This window comes from Alligator mississippiensis, chromosome 2 (assembly GCF_030867095.1).
Source record: "Alligator mississippiensis isolate rAllMis1 chromosome 2, rAllMis1, whole genome shotgun sequence".
Taxonomy (NCBI): domain Eukaryota; kingdom Metazoa; phylum Chordata; order Crocodylia; family Alligatoridae; genus Alligator; species Alligator mississippiensis.
This window is the reverse complement of record NC_081825.1, coordinates 291,273,392-291,289,707: the sequence shown is the minus strand read 5'-3', so window position 1 is coordinate 291,289,707 and position 16,316 is coordinate 291,273,392. Positions and strand designations below refer to the sequence as shown.

The window sequence follows — 16,316 nt, the reverse complement described above, 5'->3', positions numbered from 1 at the left end:
TTGTAGAATGCAGCTTAAAAATCCCAGTTTGATGTTATCTCAGACTGGAGTTTGAAGGAGCCCCAGCAGACCTGTTATTTACTTGCATCAGCATTAGTCCTTTTATGCCTCTGCGGCTGAGGAAGAAATAGGTGCGGCTGCCGTTCTCTTCTCAAACGGGTGGAACGGATTGTGCAATGTTTTTAATGATGCCAATTTCCTTCAGGGGCTTTGTCATAATGGGAAAAATGCATGGTATTCTCAAAGGCAAATGCATTATTTGCACGAACATGGGCAAAGCTGGGCCTCATCGAGGACTCTTATGGTCTTCAGAGGGGCCTGGGTTGGCCCTCAGTCAATAAAATGCTTGGCAGGGCAGGAGAGAGTTGGTAATATGGTACAGGAAACACTTCCCTTTAGTGGGGCCTGCATGCAGGATGCTGGCTTTCATTGAAGTCTGCAGATGCTGTGCCTGTGTTTTAATGCAGTACCTGGGCTTTGTTAGGTTCTTAGACACACTGACAGGTCTAGAGACTCTATCATACTAGTGCCCGGTTTACTCCCTGCTCACTCATTGCAGGCTACCTAGAGAGAAGTTGTGGCATCTCCATCCCCGGACATTTTCAAGAGCAGGTGACACAGACACTTGGCGGGGATGGTTTAGTCAGGGATAAGCTGAGCAGGGGGCTAGACAAGATGACTTCATGAGGTCCCTTCCAGCCCCACTTTTCTACATCCCTTCATGTGTTTCTTATGAGCTTTGTCCCAAACTCTTTGAAGACAGACTGTTTTCCTAACCCCATCTACATTTTTTAGCTAAGCTGCAAGAGTGCCCTAGACACAGGAGCTTCCTGCATCAAGGAAATGCTGTCAGGCTCATCCTAATCATAAACCTTGAGCACTTAACTTCCTCTTCTCTCCTTTTCCCGGGAAGGTTAGCGGTGGAGGGGAGGGAGACGGAGGCACATGGCCCTGCTTGGCTCTAACTGAATGGTCTTTTTCACTGACTTGTCTTCAGTTTCCATTGCACAGCTCTCCCAGAATGCAGGGAACCTTGAGGTCACTGCACAAGCTATGTCAAGGCTAAAAGATCAAGTCAACCCTTAAGAGATCATTTAGCTTAATACTGTGGGAAATGTCAAAGGCAAACTGTTTGTGCCTTACTGTGCCTTGCAGATATGGACAAGTAACAAAGGGCACTAAACTATGGATCTCTGCAGTTACGATCAGCTATAGTGGTCAACCAGTATTCCTTAAACTCTTCCCCTGCAAGAGGGAGTCAGCTGCCTTTGGTGCCATCTCGCCTGCCCTGCCTAACTCATGGAGTTTGGGATCTGCATCTGGGGAGATAGCAGGGTCAGATAAGGAGATGAAGGATTGGGTCAGATGGGGAGAGTTGGGCAACATCTGCCCGGGCTTGTGAAAGAGTCAGCAGATAATTAAGATAGCAGAGAGTGTATCGTATTTGTGGGCTGCTCTGAGCTGAAACACCCACGTGCTGTGGCACTTGGAAAGTCCTCACAATATGGAGCAGCTGATGTAGTGTTGTCAGGCTGCCAGAGAAAATCACAGTAGGTCTGAGTGCTGGCACAGAGACATGGAGCTTCCTGTGTAGCCTGTAGGATCTACCAAATCTTGCAGGAGCCTGTAAGGAGTGTGCATGTGAGGGGAATTACTTTGCCTTTCATGAGAGGAAGTTCTTCTCCCTTGCAGAAGGACTGAGTAGCTTTTTTGAGGTTCAGCTTCCCTCCTGCAGGCCTTTGGCACAGGACTCTGGCTCAGCATGACAAAGATTTGTCTTGGGTGTATATCAGCGTCACTGTACTTCCAAAGCCACTCTTCCCTTGGGCAAGTCACTCTGCTCTGACAAAGATCTTTCTCCCTAAAGCTTTGCCATTTTTCAGCCTGGTTTGCATTTCTTCTCTGAACCCCACCCATCAATCTGCTCCATTCGGTACAGTCTCTTATCTTTGGCCTACCTTTGCTCCCTTGCTAACTATTCCCCGCAAGATGTCCATTGCCTTCAGTAGGAGCAGAGTTAGAGCCAGGCTGAGCACAATAGAAAAGTAAATGGGGGTGGAGCACCTCTGGCCATTAGGCCTGGTGTCAGGCTCTGGCAGGTTTAATTAGCTGAGCTGGATCGTTTACATATTTTCATTTTGTATTAGTGCTGAAAAGTCTGCCTTTCTCTTGGGCAAGCGAGTGTGTGCATACTAATGAAGAAGATTTACTAGAAACTGGGCTTGCTGTGTTGATGAAATGCTAGCTTGATCTGTTACTCTGTGTTACACCCAATATGCTGTTCATAAGATTGCAAATGCCACTCTCACTACTAATTTTGTGCTTTTGTTCATTGCCTTAGGAGAAAAACATCATCATCACAGAAAGACCGGGAGTTCTTTGAGGTAGGAAAGGCCTATTACGAACTGGTGGGGTGACTGACTGATATCCTGGAGCACAGCCCTTGTGACACAAGGGGGATGTCCATTTTCAGCTCCTTCCTGGTTATCCCAACTATGTATTTCCAGGCCAAAGAAATGGAAATAGGATTCCTTTTCTTCTGAACTACTCTAATTTTTTAGGTCTTTACAAAATGTAGGCTCTTGTGGCCCTTCTGGCCTACTAAGCCTTTCCCCCATGGAGTCTCCAAGTTTACCTTTGTTCCCGTTTCCTCCTCAACCAGGCCATCTCTGAGCCAGAAAGCTCAGTGGGGCCCTCCACAGCCCCTAGAGAGTCAGCTCCATAGGTTTGCTCCTAGTACCTGGACTCACAACTCTCTCCACTGTTAAGGGCTTTAACAGTCCCTTTTTATTCCCTGTGGTATGTTGTAATGTTTCTAGATGCCAAGAATCTCTCTTTCCATCCCTAGATATGCCAGGGTGCAAATTTTGACAGCTAATTTCCATATACCAGACTAATAGACACCTCATTTGAAACCAATACAGTATTTCCTACTTCAGTGTGTGATTGTGATTTGCTTCCTGGGGCAAGTCGCCTTATCTACATAGCTCCAAGGACACAGATTTATCTTAATAGTACTGAATGGCAGATGCTGACTTCTGATAAAGACAGGCTGAACAGAGATTCTTTTTTATGGGTCCATGTTCAGCGTGGGCTGAGGTCCCTGCTATTTGACTGCTGGCTAAATCGGCATGAAAATTAAAGTTTTTCTCCTTTAATTCTGAAATCGCCAAGAAACAATGATCTCAGATTTGACAGTGATGTTTGTTGGGACCATGTTTGCATTCAATATGAAACTGCACTTCCAGTCATCTCTGTATTTTTAAAAAATCAATGTCCTCTTTTCCCCTCAATCCTAATGGCAGCGCAGTGAATCAGTGTGAAGTGACACCAGTCTTATATACTGAAACACAGACCTACAAAGTAGGACGCAAGACATTTGGCTCCAAAAGCTTAGGACATAGGCACACTGATCAGCTATCACAAGGTACAAAGGGGCAAGGTAAGTTGATTGTGTGCTTTTGCCCCAAGACAACATTACAAACGAATCTGCTATAACACTGGGTCAAATTCTGCACTCATAGAGCTCTGCTCTCTTCAGTGAGGTCAGTGAGTGATTAGCCCCACCCTGAGCATAATTGCAATAGGAGGGTGCTGAGCCCACTGTTTGTTGCACAGCCGTGCATGATGGTTTGTCTTTTCCATTCAGTGCTTCTACAACTTTTGCACATATGTGGCTTGGGTGGCGTTCAGACGCAAACACTTCCAGGAGATTCAGGAGGAAATCGGCAGGCTACTTCGCTCTGATGTATTCAATCCCGCACTGAAAGAGAAGAGGTACCCTGGTGTGCAGTGGTCAACAGAGGCCTCTGCTGATCAGAGGAAAGTGCTCTTTCCATATGACAGGTACAGCATGTGGCTTGCTACTGGGGCACGTGAAGGGGCCTGCATCATGAGCAGCGAGCAAGTGCCCTCTGCATTTGCTTTCTCTGCAGGAGCTTGTATGCCAGGCGTCCAGCCATAATGAGTGTGGTGGGTCAGCGCTCGCCAGTGCTCAGCACACTGTTGCCCCTGCCCAGGGACAGTGCCCAGTATCTCTTCCAGAACCATTACCTCCACCGGGGAAGGACCGCTCCCGCCAGCAAGAGCAAGGATCACCTGGATGTCACAGCAGTTGTGTTTACACCCAAGTAAGGAGCTGTTTTCCATGGGGGCTGGTGGTGGGTGCGCAAAGAAGGTCTAGAAGTTGTTGAGCTTTCCTCACTGGGGGTTGTCAGAATAAGGGTGCATCTCCAGCTGTCAGTGTTGCACACAGGACCAGATTAGTGTCAGAGCAGGTAGCTCAGGTGTACTGGTAGCAGTCCAGCCACAGCAGCCCACAGCTCCACATGAGCCAGTTTACCCTGCTGCTTGGCTTCTCTCCCTCCCCACACTGAGCTGTGTAGCTGTTACAGTTATATGGCTTCTAGTATCCAAACTTACCTAGTTTAAAGATAGCTTGGATCTGACTGCACTTTGTTGCAGTTATAGTTAGGGGTCTACTCAAATTGCCATTTCACAGAAACTGCAAAATCCAGGATTGTCCACGAAAGCAACTTAAAAAAAAACTTAATAAAAATAAAATTTTGGCTTCCCCAGTGGGAGCTAGCAGTCCTTGCTGCTGTGGCCTGGCCTGGCAGCCTGGTTGGCAGGGGGAAAGCGCTGGCTGGCAGGGCAGCAGGAAGAGCAGCAGACAAGATGACGGCTGCTCGCTCGTCCCTCTATCCCCGTTGGGGCCTCTCCACCAATCGGCACCAAGGGGCAGGGCCGATGGAGTACGTCCGGGAAATAGCCGTAAAATTTCTGCTGTGACCAAATCATGAACATTTTTTAGTTTCACAGTGACTTAAGTAGGTCCCTAGTTATAGTAGGGATTGTACTATAGACATTGCTTAAGTAATGGATGGCAAAACTAAGAGTAGAGGAGATCCAGTGGCTTGCTTCTGCAGCCTCCCAAGTCCTTCTCTCCTATCCCATAACCCCGCTTTCTGGGGAAGCCATATGGCTTCCAGCAGGACCAAGGCAGCTCCCCTGCATGCTGGAACAAGTGCTGGGGAGCCTGCACTCCCTGCCTGCTATGGAGCCCAGCTCTTTGGGGCTTACCAAAGAGCTGGTAAGAGCTAGGGTTCAAGGGTTGGAGAGAAGGGGTTGGGAGCAGGACAGACAGAGCCGCCGAGTCCCCTTCCCTCTAGAGCTTCCTCATTGCTTGAGACCATTTAGTGAAAGGCCAAAAGTGAAAATGATCACTCTAAAAGGTTCGTACTGGATTGCCCTGGGCTCCCTGCACTCCCATTCATTGGGACGTACATAAGGGCAATAGTGTGTGTGGCCTCCAAAAACCTGCAGTAACATATACTTGCAACAACTAAGGCAACTTTAATGGCACAGTCTTCCTCAGGCCTCCTCTCGCACACTATTCCAACTGTCAATACCTTCCTCTTGCCCCTAGGAAGGTGCCAACATTGTTTCATAGGGTCTAATTTATCCTTCTGAACACCCCTGGCTTGTTCCATGCTCCCATGCTTTCTCTATCTGTTTTCTGCCTGGCATGTTATCTGCAGCTCAAGGGTCAGGAGAACTACTGTGCTCCTTCCCCTCACCATTCGATGAGCAGTTCTGAAGATGCTGAAACGCGTGCTCTGTCACTGGTCTGGGGGAAGAGGTATTGTAGACGCGGAGTGAATGTCTCTGGTTCTGCTCTTCCAGCCAGGCAATGCAACGTAAAAGGAGGCCAGAAGAAGAGTTTGCCAGAAACATTTTGATGAGACAGTTTTCTGGTGGAAAGCACTGTTTCATTCAAAGTGAAATGTTCTGTGGGAAAGTGAAGTGGCATTTGATGAAATTTTTAACGGAAATGTTTTGAAAGAACTCAAAATTGAACTTGGAATTTCATTTCACCTTGATCATTTTGATTGGTGCCAATTTGCTGTTTTTGCCCTGATTTTTTTATTGTATATAATATTAATTTTAATATTACACTTATATATATTACATTTAACATTACACCAGAATGTTTCAGCGAGGTTATTTTAACATTTCCAGTTATTTTTTTTCATAAATTTCTGTTCCATGAAAAAAATTGAAATGTTGCAATTTCCCATGGGATAGTAATTCCACTTTCCAACCAGTGCAAAGCAGTGGGGACAAGGAACCTGAAGTGTTTCAAGATGTAAGTTTACGGGATGATAACTTTATAGGACAGAGGTGTTTTTGGAACAGTAATTAGCACATAAGATGTGTCAGTTCATCATTTTGACTCATGATAGGGTTGAGGAAAAACTCAGTCTCTGTGGGAGGTATCTGGTAACTCCATGCTTTGGCACTTCTGCTTGTTGTCTATAGGGCCAAAAAGAATTTTTTCCCCTTCATGATTGCTATGTTTGGCTGACAGTTTTTGCCTTTTTATTGCTTTCCTTTATTGCCAATGGCCACAGCTAGAATTAGGAGCTTGATTTGGATGGCCCAATGCTGCTGGGCCTTAGCAATCTCTCAGGGGCCTGGCTGGAGGGTCTTGTTCAAACAGGCAAGGGTCATACTAATTGTCACATTTGGAGTCGGGAAGGACTTTCCTCCCCAGATCAGTTTGGCAAGGAACACTGGGGTTTTTTGCTTTCCTCTACAGTGTAGGTTGGGGTCCTCTTTCAATGGTCACTAGAGCCTATTTTAACCTAAGACATGTCCTGCTACTGGCAGTACCCTTGCCTGGTGGCGCATTGTAAAGTTTATATTGATAGGGTGCTTTGTGGCTGTGGTGCGTGAGTGATGCCTGAGTGTCATTTTTTTTCTGGACCCTTTTGGGCATGTTCCCTCTCTAGTTAACAACATTACTGTGATACTCTGGATGATTTGTATGATGTGCTAGTCTTTTGTGGGGGTGAGGGTGGGGAGTTTCCCTTGGGTGGTATTTTACCAGCCGTCCAACCAAAAGAGTTTCTTTGCAGTTTTCCCACATAAAAATGGAACCCCCGCCCAGCAAATCTGCCTTTGCCTTGTGGCTTCAATTATAATAATGGCACCTTTTGAAACAGGGTGGGCATCATTGGAGCCCTGCGCAGCAAGTTCAATCGTCATACACTCATGCCTATTGGGGGGATGGAGGAGGAGGACGAGGAGGAGGAGGACGAGGAAGAGGAAAGGTCAATGCAGAGCAGCTCCTCCGTCTACTCGTACAACCTGATGTCATCGTCCTACAGAGGCGTCCTCAGTGGATGCAGTCGTCAGAGCATTATACTCTCAAGAACCACTACAGAGGGGGACTATTCGGAGAATGGCTAACATTCCTAGCACTGGGGTTAGTTTTACTGTGTGTAAAGGTGTTAAGTAAATAACTGTGAAGTTTCATTTTTAAAAGCAGGTATCATTTCTCAGCAGCAGCATAGCTTAGTGAATCTAGCATGGAGTTAGGATGCAGGACACTTAGGTTTATTCCTGGCTCTGCTAGGTGGACACGGGTAAGTCACCTCACCTCTCGTGCCTTAGTTTCTCCATCTGTAAAATGAGGAAAGTGATATTGAAATGCTGACATCTACAGATCAGAAGAATTTAAGACTCACATGGAAAAGTTTTGAGAAGACTTGACTGGTTAGGGCTGAAATCGTTTTACAAGATGTTCTCCTGATATTTTCACTATATCACTTTTATCTCTTTTTGATTGCACTGTGTTTTGCATATGCTACCAATGCAGATTAATTCATGGTACATTTTACACAGGAATAGCAGAGAAGTACACCATTGTTTCAAGACGTATGCTGAGATGTTCTGTTGTTGCTAACTGGCATCGCTTTATGGAAGTTAAAGAGCTCTGCTCATTTACATCGCATGAGGATTTGGTTTGCAGGTTTTAATTCTGTATGTTTGGTATCTACAGAAATCCCAAGTTTATATTAGTGGGGAAAGTGCATCCAAACATTGGTTTAAATGTGCATTTGGATTATTAACAGGTAGAAATAAAAGCAGATGCCTCATAAAAAAATTAGGAGTGTTCACTTACACATCTGTCAGGTTTCATTAATTTTCATAAGCAGAAAACTTAGGGTGAAATCCTGGCCCCGTAGAAGTGAATTTTACCAATGACTTTGAGGTCAGGATTTCATTCCTTGCTTCTAGCAATGCAGGAAATCCCAGGGGTAACATTTTCATAAAAATGGAGAAGGGGAATTTAACATTTTGTTTAGTGCTGGCTGGAAATTTTCAAAAAAAGTCTCTCTGCCTCTGCTTGTTGTTAGCCATGTTGGTCTGAAGACAGGCCGAAGACAGGGCAGGGTGGCACCTTAGAGACTAACCAATTTAGAGAGGCATGAGTTTCTGTAGGCAACAACCTACTTCTTCTGATCCTAGCATTGGAAGAAGTAGGTTGTTGCCCAAGAAAGCTCATGCCTTTCTGAACTACTTAGTCCCTGAGGTGCCACCCTGCCCTACCTTCTGCCGAGCCAAAACAAGAAAGAATTCAATCTGTCCCAGAGCAGCCATTAGCTCAGAGTTAGGGCACTTCTCTGTGAATATTGGACGCTGATTGTTGTGTCTTTCCTTTGAATCACACATACAGAAAGTCAGGTGAGTGACCTGGCCACTGGACTGTTGACTACTTTGCAGGAGCTTCTTGTAGTCTCTCCAACTGGAGCTTTTCTGTCGTGTATAAGTAAGGAGAAGTGCTCGTTAAATTAAATTCATTGACTATTCTCTCTCTTTCTCCCTTTCTCTAGCTTTTCGTACCAAAAATTGTTGAAAGGCCTAGGGTTCAGCTGGGTAAGAAATGAGAAAATGTATATGATCTTGAAAAATGTCACTGCTTGGGAGGTTTGTGTCCCTCCCACCAGTAATCAGAGTGCATTATTTACACTGCTATCTGTGAGAGAGTGAGAGGCGTCCATGCTGAATTCAACGTGCTTTGTCCAGAACAAACACTTCTAGATTAGACATTTCAGTGTTTGTGTAGGGAGGGCAACTTAATGAAAAAAAATACAGAAGAAACAGATTTGAGCTTAAGGACATGCCCTTGCCTTCGTACTTCTTCAAACACGCAGCCTGCCTGACTATCGTTGGGTATATTTAACTTGTTTTCATAACAGAGTCAGATTTTGCAGAGACTTGTCAAAATAGCAATACAGCAACGCTTTGTAGGACAGTAATATTGCCTTCATGTTGTCCTGTCCGGTCTGAGTAGCAGCTTTGAGGAGCAGTTCATGCCAATGACCAAAGTCTCGTTAGGGGACTTCAAGATTTTAAATTTGCTGAGAACTTGATAGGGCAAATGCATGCGCAGCTGCATATTAAAGCTGCTTGAGCATTTACTGTGATTACAGGTGCAAGTGGCCAGTCAAGCAAGGGATGATGGTTGTGGTGGTCCTAGAAGTCCCTTGCACTGTGTTTTCCCTACTGAGTGCTGCTGCAGTAGCTTGGCTTACTAGTAAAAGTTGAGTGATCGATCTGGTGCAGACTTGCTACTGATCACAGTGGCAGCTTTGCATGGGTTGAGAAGTCCTTCATTGAACTGAGGGTGTGATTTGTTCCTCTGTACAGAACAAACTTGGCATCCCTGTACTTTTCCATATTGGCCTTACAAAAGCTGCTCATCCCTGGAAAGCCCAAGTGAACACTGAGGTCAGTCCTGTGGATTGAGGGGGCCTCTAACATGCAGTCATACCTGGGTTTCTGCACATGTCCCTTGAAGTGGTCTGGGTACCGGTTCAATTGAGGGCTGAATTGGCCCTGCAGTTGGACTGGGACTGCCTCATGCTGGCAAGAGCAAAGCCAGGCCACCAGGTGTTGACCGGGAACACAGCTGTTGGGTATGAGGGAGCCATTGCACCTCCCAGAGCTGCTGAGAGAGGAGCTGAGCAAGTGGCAGGAGCCTTCATAGGAACAGCTGTTAGTGGATCTTGAAATCTCCGTGCGGCACAGCTGGGTGTCTCAGAATGAGAGAGCTTGTCTGTGCTCGCCTCTGTTCACACACAGAGAAGGGGCCAGGCAATCCCTATGACCTACAGGGGCAAGCCAGCCCCATCCATCCACTGGGGAGCCACCTCTGGCCATGGGTTACTGAGGAATACGTTCTGAGCACAGAGAGAGGGAGGATCTGGGACCAGGCTCGCGCACAGTTAATTCTGTCTGCCCGGCCTTTTCCCCACTCAGCTCATTGCCTGAAATCCACTGGGTGAACTAACTGTGGTCTGGGCCGTAATATTTCCTTCTGGCCTTAAAACCCAGAGCACCTAGAGACGGTTTGGGGCCTAGTCTTTAATGATACACCCCTAAAAAATAACTTTGAGCTGTTGGAATTGGATTGATAAATCTCTTGGGACTCAGGTCCTTCTGGCAGCAGCCTCTCTCCGAGGGCCCCCTGCACAGGTCTAAGCCTGCTTGACAGAAGAGACTCATTCATGTTATCATCGAGGAAGCAAGATTTTGTGTTCCTAGCACAGGCAGCCCATGCTTGCCTAAGCCTGTAAGCAAGACCCTGCAGCCTTCCACACATGACACTGAATCATCCTGCCAGCTGGAGAAAGTGAGTCAGAAAGGGCATTTGAGAAGCTTAATTTATCACCCCCTTGTTATCTGTCCCAGGAGGATTTTGCTCTGAAACATGCACCCTCACTAATGACGCTGTGGCATGCAACACGGCTCCCGGCTTCTTGTCAAGACTTTGTGGGTAGTTCTGCATGCAGAAATCAAAGCCAGTTGGCTATTTCTGCAAAAGGAGTCTCAAATTTGTGAAGAGTCTTGGAATGAAACCACGCGAGCCCAAGGAAGGCTAACCAAATGCCCGGCAATGAGAAAAGCAAACAGGAGATTCTCTGCCATTAACTCCTGTTGTACCTCCAGTTTCTTTACCCCCTCGGGCTAATTTGTATGTGGCTTGTATTAAGCACTCCCAGCTGCATGGCCCAATTTCTTGATTGGCTTTTCATTACAGCTCTGCCATTCATCTGCACCATATAGGGTGTGTCAGCCTTTCCACTGCAAGCGTCTATTTTCAGACGTTTATAACTCTGTTGTAAAAATTCACGCCAGGCAGAAACTTGGCAGAAATAACCTCAGCTCAGAAGCCGGTTTGAAAAAGAGAGAGAGAGCAAGCAAGTGAGCAAGCACATGATAGTAATCCGGTCACTTGTGAGTTATGAGAACTCCAGCTCTCAGGAATGAGTGGGAGGTAGGGAAGAGGGCTGGTGCAGGGGCAATCGTGTCCTGCTTGGAGGACCCGAGGTAGAAGAAGCGAGGCAGGTGGAGGACTGTCTTGCTCTGTTCAGCCATGCTACTTTGTTATCTATTTGGGTGCTAACCATATACCTCTGCTCCCTCTTCCCACAGTTGAGGTTCCAGGTGAATTTGGGGAGCCCACAGAGAAGGCAGCAGCCCCTGTATGCAGTAGATAGCTCAGGAGAGGCTCTTGGTGGGCCATCATTGAGGGGCACTGGCATCTGAGATCTTGCACTGTAGATCAGGCCCCAGTTAAAAGATCTATATTGTTTACTGAACTGAGGGATTCGCTGAAAGGGCCTGTAGACACTGCAACTAGAAAGAGAGGGACTGAGGTACTGGGACTGAGCTGTAGTCCATCTAGTATCTTCTCTACGGCACTGGGCAGCACTAGATGCATCAGAGGAAGATGGAGAAACACTGCTGTGTGGATCCACAGGCCATTTTCCTAGGAAAGAGGCAATACAGCAGCTGTGACTGCTGCTCACAAGTCAGAGACTGTAGGAGCAGCTGTAGGATGGCAGGTTCACCACCGCCTAGACACCTTCAGGAATTCCCCACTATTTCTCTACTGCTGAAACCTCATGGTTTCAAAAGAGCATTTGCCTGCCAAGGGACACAAACATCCCCCCTGATTCTTTCTTGTGGTAAGAGGAACCCAGCCAGACACGTTCTCGTGTGTTTGCTGCGGAGGAGACTGGTGTGCTCACCCCTGCTAGTCCAATGGGCTGCTGGCTTGGACAGATCTTGGATTTTTTTTTGACTATCCATTTGACTTTTGTGCTGGGAGTGGCATCCAGTGCCTCCCTTTCCCCACAGAATAGCTACAGCACAGGCAGCAGCAACTTTCCCTGCCCTTCCCCAGGGCCTCAATCCTAACTCAGTGGGGCAGTCCCACAATAACAGCCCTTGCCCTTCTCCCTGAGAGTGCCAACAAGGGGTGGCTGCCACCTAGACTCAGTAGGGAATTGGTAGTTGTGGAGAATGGCCCTTGGACCGAGACCACCAAATTGATTTCACATATGCCAGCAGGTAACAACTCAGTAAGGAATTGAATGGGTGCCCTAGAAGGTGAAAGGGCTTGTGTGGCATCACTTATCCCTGGACCACTTTTACCATCCTTGCTTGGAGACTGATTACATTGTGCTACATTTTTTGTTCCACTCTCCTTTTTCTCTGCCCACAAAATGATGCAACTTCTGCCTCCCTGATGGACCTCTGGAGATGTCTTTTATTGCTCCCTGTTTTCCTCCATGCCATCATTTTGTTCTTTCTTCAAGGCCACCACAGCATCGGCCTACCTCTCTGCCAGCCAGAATCACTTGGAGCAGGCTTTGTTGCAGGCAGGAGCCAGTTCTTTCTCTCCAGAAGGAAGCATTACGGGTTCAGGAAGATGTGAGATCCCCCGAAATTTGGACCAACAAACTACAGTCAGCCCTCAAATTCTTGTGGACCACCACTCACACTTACTATCAACCTTTCACGTGAAAAAGGGAGGAGGCCAGTGAATTCTGTAGATGATTATCATGGCTTTATGGACCATGGCTTGAGAATTGCTGCAGGCCATGGTCTGAGACCAACTAGAAGTTTAGTCTATTTTCCTCCACTGTTTCCAACTGCTTTTACTCATCGATTTGAGGATGATCTTTACTGTGGCTCGTTGATGGGTCTTGAGGTGACATAAGAGTCCAGCCCTGGAGCCACAGATCTGTCCGCAGAAATTGCAGGTCTTTTCACAGAAAGGGCATTTGAGAAGCTTTAGGCCAAGCTTTTAGTTTTAAAAGAATAGGCTTTAGGCCAAGATTTATCTCATTTTTCCTTCTTCCACTCTCTCTTCTCTGTTTTGACAGCAAGACGCTTTACCTTGAAGTAGACTGCCACTTGGTTGAGGTTGTGGCACTACTGGAGTTGGCTAGTAGCCAGCAACTCCCAGGCTCTTGAGATGACAACAGTAGGTCACTCACGTTTCACATTCATAAAGGAGAGTGGGGTTGATGAATGTGTTGTAGACCTGGATCTTGATGTCTTTCTGGAAGACTGTAACATGCAATTTCATTTAGGCGCTTATGCTGAGCCTAGGTACCTAACTCTCTGTGGATCACTTTTGGTAGGTACCTCAGTCATTGACGGTTTAATTACCATATACCCTATATGTGGTATCTAAACCCAGTCAAATGGAATTGCTCTCCTGGAATAAGGCACCTAAGTCTGTTAGGCCTTCCAGTGCTTAAGTGTAGGCACATCCATGAACAGACTAGCTCTGGTCCCAGCCCTCGGGTTTGCAATGTTGAATAAAACAGTACTGAAATCCCTTTAAACATCTTACAGGGGTATAGGTTGTTTAAATATCTAGGTCTACATGACTTCCTCCAGGAAGCTAGGACAGAACAGGGAACTGAACTCACTTCTCCCAAGTTCCAGTTAGGACTCTAACCACTACGCAATTCTTCCTCCAAAAGAAAAAAAGAATACATTGTTTTCAGTTACTTTCATTTCAATTTTAGCCCTACAGTTTTGCTGCAGACTTCCTGGAAATACTGACACTTGGGAAACGGCCAGGCCTGGAAGGAGGTTTGACACTTCTAAAGACCCAGAAAGGTTCTTTAGAATGAAAACACATAGCCAACCTTAACCAGAGCTGCCACTGCTCCTTCCCAGCTGTAATCCAGAAAAAATAGACATTAGACCTGATTCACCACCACGTTACTCCATGTCACACCAAGGTAATGTGGCTGCAATCAGTGGAGTTACCTTGGTATGAGGCTGGAGGACCTAAGTAGGTAATGGGGCCCATGAACACAGAGCTATAATGAGCATAGATTCAAATGCCAGCAACCTCTTCAGCTTCAGTATTAAAAAAAATAGTTTCTGACATTCATTAGCATTTCCTCTTGGTGTATTCATTACAAGAGATGACCCACAAATAAGATGTCTTACTAAGGTGAGTTTGCTTGATATACCTTGTCATGGTGCAGAGAATACAATTTTGCTGAAAATTGCTTATATTTGCCATCATATGAATCTGATCCAGAGACAATCACAGAACTTGTTGGAGCCACTGAGAGACCAACAACCTTTCTTCCACCTCTAAAGGAAGAACAATTAAGTCCCTTTATCTGTGTAGTAAAGGCAGTGGCTACTGTTAGCCACCTCTCTTGATGAGGAGATCCAGCACAGGAGCTGGTGTTCAAGCACCTCCTTTGTATAATTGCTTTGGTGTGTTTTTATTGATCATGATCTTCTGAGTTTTTAATTTCCTTTATCTGTTCTCCTAATGTAAACGGGACAAAACAAAAACAAGGGAGACCTCAAAGGCCGCAAGTGAATAATAACTGAACAGGAGAAAAGAATAAAATACACATGCTCAGCAAGCCCTTAGAACAGGAGTGGGCAAAATATGGCCCGTGGGCTGGATGCGGCTCGCCAGGCCATTCTATCCAGCCTGCGGGGCCCCTAAAAAAGTTAGAAAATTAATATTTATCTGCCCCTGGCTGCCTGTCATGAGGCCCTTGATGGCTTGCCAAAACTCAGTAAGCAGCCCTCCTCCCGAAATAATTGCCCGCCCCTGCCTTAGAACCCCATTATTAAATCCAAAGCTGAATAGATTAATTCCCTTCTGAGCCAGCTCTGGACAGGAGTCACGACTAGCTCCATTTGAGGTGGGTGTTCTCTTCCTGCACTCTGATTTTGTAGCTCTCTCTTCTTTCCAGAGCATGGCTTCCTTGTGTTAGAGGTGGCATCTGACTCCTGGAAATGGGTCCAAACCCCTCTGTGATCTATTGAAGACAATAACTTCCATAAGTGCTTTCTGGATGCTGACCAAAGTATTACTAGGCTCCAGTGCAGCTCTGCCAAACCAAACCTTTGCTCTGATCTCAGCCAGTTAATCCCACCAAGCCTGTGCTGTCTGAATCTGCCACTTCTCTTCTCATCATGAGCCCTCATGCTTGCTCACGCAAATGCTGGCAAAACAAGAGGTGCAGCATGTTCAGGCAAGGGAGGCATGTAAATCAGAGCCTTTTGGTTGCTCTCCTCATTCTGAGTATGTTTTAACTCATTCACTTCTGGAGTAAGGATCCCATTGATGTACACAGGGATTTGGACTGTGGCTCAGCTATAGGATGCCAGCACATCCAGTGTCCATTCAAAAGAGGGCCTTGGAGTCAGCAGTGGCTGGAGAGGTCCTGTGGCTCTCCAAGGGCGGGAGGGAGAACCAAGGTGACATCTGTCTGCTGGCATTTTGCGTTCTAGGCAGAGTGTAGATGTTCTGCAAGCTTTGGCAGCTGGACCTACTTATCTTATGTATGTGTGCATGAAGCCCGTCTCCCCGAGGGAACACAGCAAACTATAGGGAGGATCCACATGGCATTTCCAGTGCCCTTTGTGTTTTTTCCCATTAAGAGGAAGATCTGGGCTGTGCTAAGAGTTGGTGTAACCAACAGCAGGGAAGCCATTTGCAGTCCTACAAATCCAGGACTTATACCGCATAGTCTTATCTGTTAACAAGCTACTCAAGCTTCTGCTAATATAGACCACTCTTGCAACCACCATAAGTTGCGTGTCATGCCAGTGCAGTCTTGTTCAGGGCCACATGGGAACTGTAACAGCATGAGAGGAGCAGAATTTGGCTCCCTTCCCCATTTCACCAGAGCTGGTTACAGAATTGTGAGCTTGCTCTGCACCAGGACAGGACGGCAGAGTGGAGGGAGAGGGAACAGCACAGACAGGGTGAGCAGTGAAGACTGCGTGGATGGTTTTGTCATGACAATGAGGAATGTTTGACAAAGAACGCAAGGGATTTACAGATAGCTCACTGAGCCAGGGCTGCATCCTGCTTGCAAAATTAGACTAATGAGCACTCTGGTTCTCAGAATTTCCTGCCAAGAGCAGGGGCAAGCCAATGAATTATGGCACATTCGTGGGAGCAGCCAGTCTACCATGGTCTTTAGGAACTGCCCCAGTGTCTGCTCTTATCCCAGAGTAAAGAGAAGCTGAACACTGACAGTGTGTGCCCCAGGGAAACAGAGCTAAACAACCATGGTTTACCATGGTCTAAGACCAAGCGCACACACTTTTCTGGCCAAACCTCAGCAAGCCTCATTCATCCTTCAGTGCAGGAATCTGATACAATGAGAGGCAAG

General features: G+C 46.5%; 1 protein-coding gene across 7 annotated transcripts in view; it reads left to right on the top strand.

Annotated features, from left to right (window-relative positions):
• Nucleotides 1-16,316, top strand: part of PPP1R36 (protein phosphatase 1 regulatory subunit 36) — a 46,050-nt gene that overhangs the window by 25,966 nt on the left and 3,768 nt on the right. For 5 of the 7 annotated variants that reach the window (XM_019479979.2, XM_019479978.2, XM_019479977.2 and 2 more), the window contains 4 exons: nucleotides 2,342-2,384; nucleotides 3,650-3,846; nucleotides 3,936-4,130; nucleotides 7,008-8,660. In XM_019479979.2, the coding sequence (XP_019335524.1) occupies nucleotides 2,342-2,384; nucleotides 3,650-3,846; nucleotides 3,936-4,130; nucleotides 7,008-7,254 (682 nt within the window). In that variant the 3' untranslated portion in view covers nucleotides 7,255-8,660. The other 2 variants (XM_019479981.2, XM_059723304.1) reach the window with 2 other exon arrangements.